The sequence below is a fragment of the Paralichthys olivaceus genome, chromosome 4 (genome assembly GCF_024713975.1).
Source record: "Paralichthys olivaceus isolate ysfri-2021 chromosome 4, ASM2471397v2, whole genome shotgun sequence".
Taxonomy (NCBI): domain Eukaryota; kingdom Metazoa; phylum Chordata; class Actinopteri; order Pleuronectiformes; family Paralichthyidae; genus Paralichthys; species Paralichthys olivaceus.
The window spans coordinates 19,979,771-19,992,835 of NC_091096.1; the positions used below are offsets into that span (position 1 = coordinate 19,979,771).

At 38.8% G+C, this 13,065-nt stretch overlaps 1 protein-coding gene across 8 annotated transcripts in view; it reads right to left on the bottom strand.

Moving 5' to 3' along the window:
* rimbp2b (RIMS binding protein 2b) overlaps nucleotides 1–13,065 on the bottom strand; it is a 90,153-nt gene that overhangs the window by 36,026 nt on the left and 41,062 nt on the right. For all 8 annotated transcript variants that reach the window (XM_069524118.1, XM_069524127.1, XM_069524123.1 and 5 more), the window contains 2 exons: nucleotides 9,257–9,340; nucleotides 184–273 (listed from right to left, as the gene is read on the bottom strand). In XM_069524118.1, coding sequence (XP_069380219.1) covers nucleotides 184–273; nucleotides 9,257–9,340 — 174 coding nt within the window. The remainder of the gene's footprint in view (nucleotides 1–183; nucleotides 274–9,256; nucleotides 9,341–13,065) is intronic.

Here is a 13,065-nt window from a genome sequence, read left to right on the forward strand (position 1 = left end):
TCACAGAGCTGGTGACAATGAGTGTCAGTACAAAATTCCATGGCAATAATAACTTGGATATTTCAGTCTACACCTTATAACGTGACATTTTCTATTTTCTGGTGTGAGAGCATACGCTTCTGTAGCATTGCTATGTTTACACAATATAGTAACAAAAAAAAGCAAAGCCATTTTGCCTCTTACCTTCTCATTCTCAGATGCCTTGTGGCTGTTGTTGAACAACTGGAGGTTCAAGTGCTTGTTCTCCTGAAGGAAATCTTGAAGCTCATTCTCCTAAGATGAAAAAAGAAAACAGAGTTTAGCACCCAAGATGTCGCCATTGTTAGACCAGAGCACAGCAATCAAACCCAGCATTTAGTTAGCGATAGCTCATGCATTGTTTATCAGAGGAGGCTGCTCGAGGTTCTCTGGTATGCAGTAGAAAGCGTGACAAAAAGAAGCTTCCATCATACAGTAGAACAATATGTTATTAAAATATACGTTTTTATCTTGATGTCTTTGACATACTGAAACAGATGTAATAAATTATTCTTCTGTGAGAGATGTTCACCAAACATGTATTTGGATATCATCTTAACCAAACACACATAAAGAGCCTCTTCTCTCCATTCTTTCCAACCAAGTGTGTACAGATGGGAGTAAAAAAATCCTTTCATTTGCAGAGGAGGAAAATTTAATTACATTCAATCAACAGTCATGAGAGTGCCATGGATGCAATTTGCAGTGTCAACTGGAGAGCTCTCTGAGACATGCAATTCACAGTAGCTACAGCCGCATGTAGGCCAAGTGTTGTGCTTGTCAGGAGGAAGAAACCTACCGGCTCATGCATGATACATTTACAGTAAATACAGTGCTTCTTAATGGCTAGTAGCAGCGTTAGTGCTCCTGCTCTCTTATGTTTTACTTATGAAGGATGTTTCAGAGGGCAGATGAAGACAGGAGTAAACATAAAAAGTAGCAAGCAAGGGTAGACATGTTAACAGGCTAGAATATGTTAAGCAATTTTCTTTGCTGCAGAGACACTCAAAACAAATTACAAATCAGTTCCTTGGCAAATGCACAAAATGAAATAGGTGCTGGTCACGGCAGTGGGCCTTTTTTAAAGCTGTAAAGGTGCCTGTGATTTCTGTCTCACTGTAACACTGGCATGGCTTCCCAGGAATAGAACAGAGACATTGTTAGAATGATCAGGAACATCTCTGCTTTTACTACGATGAAAGGTCAAAATGTAACTAAGTAAATGATAGCTACAAAATACGTCTTTAATTGCTATGAATATGTTTTCTGACAGACATTCAGACATTGGTTCAGGTCAATGAATAATACTACAAATAAGAGAAACCTACTAACATTATTATATTTATTAATAAATATATAAACTGTACTGAAAGCACAGTTACATGTAAAATATATGATTCTGGCCTGTACTTAAATTAAATTATTAATATATTATATAAACATTAAGAGTAACATTTTAATAAATGAGATATAAATGTATTTATATTAAAAAGGTATTATTATTACATTAAATTATTCAAACATACAATATGTAACTTCGGCTGCTAGGAGTCTCTCAATCAAACAATAATAAAGATCTAGTTTGATGACATGGTGAAGCAGTGTGGGATCATGGGAATTGTTGTCTACATGGCCACTGAGTTGATGAGGTAATGTACTTAAAGTTCCAGTGTGTAAGATTTAGGTGAAAGGGATCTATTGGCAGAAAGTGAATATAAAATAATCCTAGTGATGTTTTCACCAGTGAGTTTCATCTAAATTGTACAAATTGTTTTCTTTACCCTAGAATGGGTCTCTTATATTTAAATACTTTATATTTACATCTGGAGCGGGTCCTCTCCACGGAGGCCGCCATATTTTTTACAGTAGCCCAGACTGGTCAAACTAAACATCTTTTGAGTTTTTATGACAACAGAAGGCTACCAAAATGTCTCTGTCATGTTTGGAAGGAGAAGGGGAGGTCAGGTGTATTCATCTGCAACATGCAACTTCACCACTAGATGTCACTGAATTCTACACACTGAACCTTTAAGTTTTATTCACAGTATGTAGCATCCAGCAACAAATAAGTGTGATCATTACGCGTGACAAATACAAACAATGGCAGGGGGGAAAAAAAAGAACAAACTGGTTAGTAGTGAGTTTTTCCTTCATCATTTGCCCCTGAAGTTATAGCAGAGACAAAGAGATGGGCAAAGCGGATATAATGCAATTAAAATGAGCCCAAAAAGATACTTTTTTTGGGAAATATTTTGGATGATGAAGTACACAAGTCAACAAATATATATAATATAACATACAGTTGGATTTAGACATTGTATTGAATACCTGTTTCATATTTTATCATATTATATTATGCTATTAACATTTTAATGTCTGTATTTTAGAGGATGAAATGCACAAACACATGTTTTAGGTATCATGCATTACATGATATAGCTATATTTGCTCAAATATTCTACTGCTACTACTTTGCCCTAACCCTACTGCTACTACTCACTCCATCTAATAATAATGATGATAATAAATTCTGACATGGACATGAACTGTACCAACGAAATGCACACGATAGAGGAGAAATACTGTGAAGGACAGACAGCAATAAGTAAACAACAGCCTGGAGACATCACCAAAGTCACAACTGAGTTCTGCGCTTTTTTTCATTAATCTAATTTTCCTCACATTAAAAAAAAATGTATCGGCATTACAACCTGAATAAATTGTGTCCAGTCAATTTTAATGCTTCCCGTACAAGCACTATATTGCACTGGCTTTCCTATTCATATGAATTGATCCTGCAGTCAAGAGTTGGTGTGGGCTGGCTGAGCCTCCAGGTGTTCAGTCTGAAGGACAAACGGTTACTGAAATATAATAAAAAACAGAGCTCACATTCAACAGTGTGAACATGAGAGAAATGGTTGGAAAATTATTCAAACTTGTTTTTGATTTAAGCATTTTAAGATGCATGCCTTCCTCATTTAAAATCCTTTTTGGAATTTGAATGTGACAATGATGCATATCAAATTGTCTTGAACACAGAGAATCAGCTGTTTCTTTGTCCTGCGTTGTCGACGTGTTAACGCTTTAAAAAGATCAGTTATACGCCATAATCCTTTGGCAAGACACATGTGTATGGAGAGCCCAGTGATGGAGGGAGAACTCCAGGCAGAACGCACTATGACCTACATTGAGCAGCCTCCAACATTATTAAGCTGGAAACCTGAGATTTTCTGCTGACGTGAGATTTGCTCTTTGAGATTGCTTTGAGTACCAAGACCAATATGCACTTGAAAGAGACATAAATTAATTGGGTAATGATTTGTAATACTTCATAGACTAGATGATAATAAAAACTAAACCTATCACAACCTTATTTCATTAACTGTGATAGAATATTTGAATATTTTTCATTTAACAAAAATACTATCTATTGAGTAAAGAGACAAGTTAAAATCATTAACATCATTGTGTCTTGATAAACAGGGACGTGTTCATTCATTTTTGACAAGCCAGGATAGTATCATAGATAATACACGAGTGTGTTTTGTCCAGACATTTAACACAGGATCAAAACAAACATTTAATTCACTGACTTCCTGTTCGGTAGAGTCAGTTAGAAAAAGCAGCATGATTTGCTCTTGTTAAGTGTAGATGACACAACTGATCTAAACCCTTTCAGATTACTTCTTATTTCTGTACAATGATCATCATCATTAAAAGAGGTGACGTTTCTCGATTCTTAGATGCATCGCGATGCAGAGACAGAACATAATCGTTTCATGTTTTCCGCTAGTTAACTTTGTTAATCCATTAGCCGCTGCATAATTATAACCACCACTGCTTCAGGATCAGGAGAGATGTAAATTAAAGGTCTGGTTGTCTTTTACCATGTGGGTGTCTCATGTGTGGGTGTGCTTCCTCCACCACTGACCTGGACTCACTTTACACATCAACAATAAACACAGACACTAATCAGAAGTTATTAGGACCTGAACAATAGTGACTTTCACTTTAGAGTTTATGAGGCATGTATTTCGCACATATTTCATCTGCTACACACAACACAAGGCACACACAGCCAGGAAATCAGGGTTAAAGTGACTGGAACGATCCAGATTCATGATCCGACAGCATTGATTAATAACTAAATACATTTGTTTATCAGTTTTTGTCAGCAACAGAGAGGGGAACACACACACACACATACCCACACGTGTTGCAGAGAGGACAGAAGTTCCCGCAGATTATCACACAATGCAGAGTTGTTTTTTAATTCATTTTTGCAGAGTGAAGCAACATCCCATTTATCCAGGAACATAAATATCAATTCAGCAGGTTTTTATAAAGATCAGCTCTAAGTGTAAGTGATTAGAAAAGAGGAGATGAGCAGATCTCTTGACTGGTGGAGTAATGCGCCAAGGGGGGCCAGGCACCCTGATACAGTTAGAGATGCAGCGCACAAGTCTAAACTGAATGAATGTCAAATCAGTGTGGAGAGCACTGACCACTGTTATAGACAGGCTGTTGTAGTCTGATTTTTGAATTGAAAACCTTATTTTGTAAATTACAGAACACTTGTAATAACAGTAAAACTTACAATACTTTATTAAAGCACAAATCATGAAGCTAGAGAAGATTCACACCTCTAGTAGTCACACAGTGATAAAAACATAAATCATGTACAGAAATAAAATTCTTTGATGTTTTGACAATAGTTTTATCATTAAATCGTAGCCCACTAAATAGCAATCAAATTGTGAGGTGCCTAGAGATTCCCACCCCGACCCTGGACAGGTCACCATTTTATCACAAATACAACATTCAGAGATGAAAAACCATCCACACTCACACACACAGTCAATTTCAAGTCTCCAATTAACCTAACCTCAATCTGCATGTTTTTGGACTGTGGGAGGAAGCCAGAGAACGCAGACAGAGCCCAGACAACATGCAAACTCCACTAACTACTGCACCACTGTGCCACCCTAGATAGCCTAAAACGTCACTCAACAATATTCAACTGTACAGCTGAATTGTAATGACTTCTGCTGTAGTGTATAATGTAAATATACATACAGTATCTCCGACACAGGGTTTGTGGTCATGCACACATTTAACATCACTGACCAGAATTCTTCTTGAGCACTGCTCTCTGTGGTTTATCAGTAAGCGCAAAGCCAGGGAGCATTTACAACTACACGTCTGAATTTACTGCATTGTGTGAAATGGAAAAAATAAATAAATACATGGGAGTCTATCCTGAAATGGATTCCTGACAGTTTCTGCTTTATGCACATTTAATGCACGCCATGTTGTCTAAACAACAAGAGCTGCCAATCACGCCTTCAACAGAAGGTGTTTGTGTTTACAAACAGCACAAAATGAAAGCAGAGCCGACCACAGAGGCAGACATTTCACTACGGTTATTCAGCTATATTTGAGAGCACAGCTCCTCCGTCTAGTCCTTGGACTTATTGAGTCTGCCTCCTGTCTGCCTCAGTATTGATGTTCGATTAGCACTGTTACATATTTGAGTGACAACGGCACAACTTGTGCTTGTCACCATGGTAACATGCCTTAAATACTAGTGAGGGCTTTCTCTGCTAATTTTATACACCTGACATTCAGGAAGGTGGAGGTGCCAGATGGCTATGCCAGTGTTTACTGTCACACCCACTGTCAGACTACATGATGATATACAAGACAGCTGAACTGAGGCGACGTGGCATTAATACCAGTGGGAATTTCAGAAAAATCTATTCATTTCCCTGTATAAAGAGTAGATGTCAGTGTTTGGTAAGGTGACTATTAAAAATCCACCCGCAGAGAGACTACACTGAGCTGCTAACAGCTGCAGCTAATTATGTATGTAGAATGTGCACTCTTTTGAGAAGGAGAGAATTGAGAAGGAGAGAGAGAGGTGAGACAGTTTGGACCAAACACGGAGTGACATTACTGTAAACTCGCCATCCCCTTCATTGGTCTTGTCTGTGTTTGTGTCTCTGTTCTTAGAACTCAGGGCAGAGGAGATAAGAACTGCACTCTGTGGAGACCATCCTCCCATTTCTGCTCGCAGTTTGGGGACAGTTTGTCCTTTGGGTCGCGTCCCTTGGACTCAGCAGGCTCACAATGGGTGAGGAGGGGAGGGCTGCTGTGGGCAGGGAATGTGAGAGAAGAGCAGTAAACAGTCCTAATGGAGTGTAAATTTGGGGCAGCTCATCTGAAGAGGACGTCTTAGGGGCATGGGGGAATGAATTCAAACGGTCTATGACCAAACAGCGCCACTCAAATTACTGCTGAGTCCCTACAGCTTCTGCCTTTCAGAAAGAAAATCATAGGAATGCATGAACTACTCTGTGCCTACTTCTGCATAACAGGTTACAAACATGTGTTATTTTTATGCAGTGCTGAACTTTCATTAAGCAACTTCTACATCAGCTATACAACTGCTTGTATTGTTTTTTCCAGTAACCGAAAGAATTACTGTAGATAAACAAATATGTACACTTACACTTTCTCAAAAATGTTAGTAAATTCAGCTATAGCTGGAAGGGTGCTGGGAGAGTGCAAACCTCCACGCAGGCTAACATCTTATCTCCTTTGTTAAAGAAAAACTCCAGGATCCACCCGTTTATCCAGATCACTTCAAAATTTAACAGGTTCTTCCTTGGGTCATGCTAACTGACGAACCGCTCGACTACAGGAACATCTCAACATTGACTGCTGGTATCATCAGTAAGCAGCCTTTCTCACCCAGAATAAACTTTCAGAGTGCTATTACAGTGCACTGTAATATAAAGTGATGAGTTATTCTGCTTAGTGTGGCTCCCGTAACTGTGATGTTAAAACTTTTACTCAGACCAGAATCATTTACTTAAGGATTATTCATACAGTGATAAGCAACTATGACGACTTCCTGCTGTGACAGACTGGTAGAGTCTGATAACACAGTGTTTCCCCAACTAAAATATAACAGCATAACAGAGTTATTTCCTCTGCTGCTCAGAGGATATGTCAGTGTACTCAGTATTTAACCTGACTGCAACTGCAAATTTGCCCCTCAGCAGCATCACCACACAATAAACACTGAATTTCAGACAGGTCATACTCACTCTTATTAATACAAATGTTAGCACAGCCACAGTGGCCCAAGTTGGAAATCTGGTTCACCTCCCAAACCAGTAGAAAATACTTGTAACTGATGGCCATGGGAATTTCAATCCCACGTCACCCCTTCTCCCGACCCCTCTGTTTTGTGCGTTAGCAGTGGGGTAGGGTGTCCTGATACAAGTTGGAATGAAGGGGAAGGGCCAAGTGTTTGGGCTGTACAGCCTTCAAAACTGAGATTTTTCAGACCCACACCTTAAACCTAGGGCTAAGAAATGTCCCAGAATGCCTTGTGAATCACCAGCAAGATGTGAGAGAGACCCACAATGTAGTATTTTCTCCATTAATAAGGATTAATAAATAACAATAAGCTTTCATCCATTATTGTCATAGTACGGAGGGAAAGTAGGAAAACATGTCCTGAGCATTTACCTGGTAATTTGATTCACCTTCATTAACAGGAATGTTATTTGGATATTATAGGGTTGGCACTTTAGTAACTGCAGGCAAGAGCATTGGTTTATTTAAGATCTCAACAATGTTATTACAATGACATCCCCGGCAAAACGTTTTGACGCGTGAATTTACATCAAGGACTATTGATGACCTTTCAGATTCCCATGACGACAACTGATGATGTAACAGCTTGTTGAAGTGCTGTCCCAATTCATCTGGGAATATTTCAACCATGACCCCTTATTACTCAGTTTCAAGCAACAAGATAACCCTTGAAAACAAGGGGTAGGGTTAGGGAGAAGGGTTTAAATGGGATTGGGCCTAAATCATTGAAATGATGAAATAGCTTCATTTCAGCTTGTTTAAGCCATTCATACATCAGCCATGCAGCATTTGGATTCGTTTTTAAGTCTTCTTTTCGTTTTTTGCTGTGGCGTATTTTGATTTTGGATTTTATGTTTTTTTATGCTTCAGGGAAACATACAAACAAACAGGGAATCAACACATCAAAACACTTCAACAGCACCACCACTGGTAAAAAGACTCATTAAGGTTCTTAGTCTGTTTTTCTACAGTTATGATAATTACAACAACACAACAACATCATTATTGCTAACCACTGAACCATTGCCACCATCAACAGAAACACACCACTTTATTTATCTAAAATATCCATTGCCTTCATTGTCAAGATGACACATGCAAAACATGGTTATTTCCTTATCAGCAGTTGTTTGGTTTTTTTTAACCAAAAACCATATGCAAATAAAAGACTATTGTAGCATATCTCTGACCTTTTAAATATACAAATATTGTCACTTTATCTTGTTATTCTATCAAATATTTGGGTTCAATTGTTTAATAATTAGCACAATCATTTTTGAGTTATGACCAACATTGTGTTTGGTGACCTTGACCTTTGACCAGCATATTATAATGATCTCATCCTTGAGTCTAAATTGATATTTGTGCCATATTTGTTTCCTTCAGGCATTTGTTAGATAACTTATTAACATGAATTGAGATGACATGAGTCATCGTGACCTTGACCTTTGATCACTGAAATCTAATCAGTTCATTATTGAGTCCAAGTAGACGTTTGTGCCAAATTTGAAGAAATCCTCTCAAGGTGTTCCTGAGATATTGTGTTGATTGGAATGTGACAATCAGATGGAGGGTCGGACAACTCAAAAACATAATGCCTCTGATGCAATGGCTTAAAAAACACACACAATCCTGTGTGCTGACGTAATAATAGCTCCATGCACTATAATGTGCATACAAAAGAAACTAATGTAGTCAGTCTAAAGACACCACTAGTGATGCACATATTTGTTCATAAATCACAACACCGTATTCTGTATTTCCTGTTTTGCTGCATGATCACACAGAGAATATAATTACTGCACCGAAGTCTATCTCTCATTCTCAAACGTATTTCTAAAGCAAACAAAACAAAACCCACAGACACTGCAACTTGCAGTAAAAGTGGTCCCATTTTTCAATTTCAGTCATCAACGCCTGCACCGAGCTTTCATTACAGTGGCCCGCCACTCATTTTCTCAGGGGACATTTGTATGTGATGATAGCAGGCGAGGCTCTCAGGTACAAATCAATTTTAGCCTCTGTCCTTTCACTCAGAGGCCAAGGTGTTGTATATTTTTGGAGCACTTACCAAAGTCTGACATGTTTGATTTTTCTTCTTCACCTCTGCTTCAAGTGCTTCACACTCCTTCCTTCTGGTGCTGATCTCAGTCTCCTGGGGAGAGAGAAAAAGCAGAGAACGGCTGCTATGGTTTGTCAGGAACAGAAGCTTCCCGAGAGAACTAGACAGAGAAAGAGAGAGAGAGGGTGCAGGAGCATTTCATTATTCAGCAGTATTTAGGTGTGTATGTGTGTGCGATCCAGTGTTTGTTCGCGTGCAACAGAGACATGGAGAGAGATTTCCAGAGATAATAAATATTACAAAATGTGTTTGTTGCAGGAAAACAGACAGGAGGCTGGACTGATTGTAACGTACAGATGATGAGCATGTAGGGTGTGGTCCAAAAGAAATAATGTGATGAAAAAGATCAAACTAGAGTTTGTTTAAAAGCTTTTACTCTTTACTCTACTGACCCAGTTAGAATTTTTAATTGGTAAAACTCACACAAACCAACTAACTGCCAAACTAGAGGCTCTGTGAGATTGTACATAAGGACACAGATGATTCAACTTAAATTCTTACATTATGTGGTGGGGAAGAGTCCTCACTGTGGGTGAACATAGTGTCCAGCAGCGCTGAACGCAGCCCCAGCCTTGACTTGTCCTCTAATCAGCCAGGCTACATAAGGCACCTGTGAGCATCTGTCTTTCTCTCTGCTGTTGTCCTGCCGTGGTTGTGGCTGCTGGTTATACAGGGATGTGGCTGAAGTGACTCTCTACCCTGCCAGGTTCCTTTTCTGTGGCTTACACATTAAATTTACTGCCTCTATTACAGCCTGCATGTGCCCTGTTGTCCTGGCTGTGAGAGACACAGGCTAAGGCACCATACTGGAGGTGGTGAGTTGTGGTGGCCGCCATATTGAATATGTTGTCATACAGCATGTTAAGCATAATTATTTATTGTTCTCTTTGTCTTAGGTTCACTTGCTGCTGTTTTGTTTTGGTCAATATTGTTTTTATTCCAGCATTTACTTTATTGTTTAGTTCATTTGAATTGTATTGTTGATCTGACCAACTGGGTGACACCAGTTATAATTATATTGTTTGTAGTTCTATTCTTAATTTCTATATGAGTTTTGTTTCAGTGCAACTGAGTGCCACACTGCTGGGAGGCTAGGCACTCCGGTGAGGTCCCCACGTAACGCACGTGAGTGAGAGCACTGGGACACGAGTTTTGTGTGCACCACTGTTGCTGTGCTTTGCTGTGATGCACCTGAGGTGAGTAACTGGTGAGTAACTGGTTGCACCTCTGGGCAGTCCTTGGATTAGACTGCCTCTCCACACGTGGCCTCAGCTCACATCCTCATCCTTTCCTTTGTTTTGCAGGGTTGACTTTTATAGTTTTAAGAGATTCGTTGTGAAGATGTAGTTTTAGTAATAGACAAGAATAGTAATAAAGTAACATTTGTATCCTGTTTGCAGCTGTAATATTTTTGCCTACTAATTTTTGTTTCTCCCTTTCAGTTCCAGACCCTATTATATTATTTTGAGTTGTTTCAATAACATTTTCTTTGATGAAGACACACGTCTCTGTCTCTTATCAGTAAGAACTTGCGTAATTGATTGGTGTCCAGAGAAGGACCTTGAAAGTGTAGATCCTCCAAGTGGTGTTGTTGTGCAAACCAAATCAACCCATTTAGTGCCCCCAATACACTAAGCTTACTAACATGCTCACAATGTCTACGGTAACAAGCTGATGTTTATCAAATGTCATGTTTACCATTGTGTGTCAGATCAGGGCTAAACATAAAATTATCATTAATTAATTAAACCTTATTTGATAAAATTGCAATGATTGTGGTTAAAAACGTGAACTGGCAACTACAAGCTTTACCTTTCCTTGATGTGCTCTTATTTTTTTATTATTCACATATGGTTGTTGGGTTCAAATACTTTTTTCCCCAGCACAAAACGTTTCTGATTTTAACGGTGGCTCTGTTCCATGTAAGGGTCTGTTTAAAGCTATGCTAGTTGGGCAGCATTCATAATGGCGGAGTCCTAATTATTGTTATTAGATTTGCTTTATGGGTCCTTGTTTTGTTTTTCGTGCACCTGAAGAAATGTGTCAGTGCACCAGTCAAAGCTGGGGGGAACAATATAAGCTAGTAAACATGGATGTAAACAATGCAGGATTTAAAATTGGCTTTGCAAATGTTTTATGAAGACTTGAATGCATTCAGTGTGTTCTTGGACCTCAGGGTACCAATGTCAACATAAGTTTGTGTATAAGAAAACTCCAAAATGGACTTCTAGCTACATATGTGCTTCCTCTGCTGTAACATTTCAAAAAGCTAACTTCCTAAAATGTCTATTCTGTCTCCCATAGTAATTGTTTTGTCAACTCATTATGTTTCAACATGCACAGTATGTGTTCTATCATTTTGTAAGGCTGCATCAGTACGTAGCTGATTGATACCTGCTGTTCAGGCTCCAAACACCTCAAGAAACTTTGCAGGTTTACATCAAGAAACCACTTAACTGAGGTGAATAACTGAATGCTATGTCGTGATGAAAAGATTGTTTGTGTCCCTATAGGAAAATTGGTTTGCAGCAATAATCACAGGCCATTTTCCAGACACCAGCCTCCCAAAAATATCAACAGACAGAACAAACACTTAAGCAGTTTTCGATTGAAAGAAGTAGACATTTGGTCCACAGCTTGAAGAACATTTTCGATCTATTTTTGTAAACAGACAGGGGCAATAACAAGATGGGAGCAGTTTAAATGGAGGGCGAGAGAGTGCCTCATCACCCACAACGGTTCTTTCCCTATTCTGATATGATGATTCATCTCCCAAAATCTGTATTTGCTCTTTTTAAAACAAAATATCCAATTTTTAAAAAGGAAAAGCACATGTGCATCCAATGACTTAAAAAATGTCTCTGTACCATTTAAGGACCCAGGTGAGCCAGCACAGCAGCAGGGTACTGAAACTTCTGGAATGCAGCCTTACTTTATTAATAATTACATCCACTCTGCATCAAAATGAAAATATAGATAGATAGATAGATAGATAGATAGATAGAATTGAACAGTTCAAAAATATAGATAAATATATTAGCATATGTGCAGTAGATTGCCTTCTCTGTTCATTTGTAAAAAGGTTCCCTCAATGCTTAACTACTTTATATTAATAATTAATATTAATATACCTAATATTGTGAACTGTCTGAACTGCATGTTATGTTTCCATCAAGCAGCCATTGAACTGATCTGGCGGCTGAACGCTGCATTAGCTGGAATTATAATGAAGAGAATACATTTAGTTTTCTTCACAATGTAGGACATGAGCCAATACATGACTAAAGTCTGTCACAGTTTCCAGTGAGAAAACTTGTTTAGTCTATCAGCTTTATTCAGGGAACTCATCACTGCTGCCTTCTCAGTATGAGCCGACAGAAGTAGGATTCCCCCATCAGAGAGCCTGTGTTCAGTCCTGCTGCACATATCTGGGACCTCACTTTAATGTGGACATAACACAGGTAATACATTCAGTAGTGCAGGGTAAACCCAGCAGAGAGTGCACATCTGCCTTATGTGCATTCACTTAATGCATAACCAGCTATTGCACTGCTCTTCCAGTAAAGCAAAATACATGAAAGTGTTACATCACCTACCAGATCCTGTGTTTATCAGCAGACTGAGCTTTCTATCAGTGTATGAAGAACATCCGTCTATGGATGGGAGTGAAAGTGCAGCTGAAGGTTCCAAGATTAGGGTATAGAATTAAACAGGGCTTAATCGGTGTCACACACGCACGCACACACGCACGCACTCTG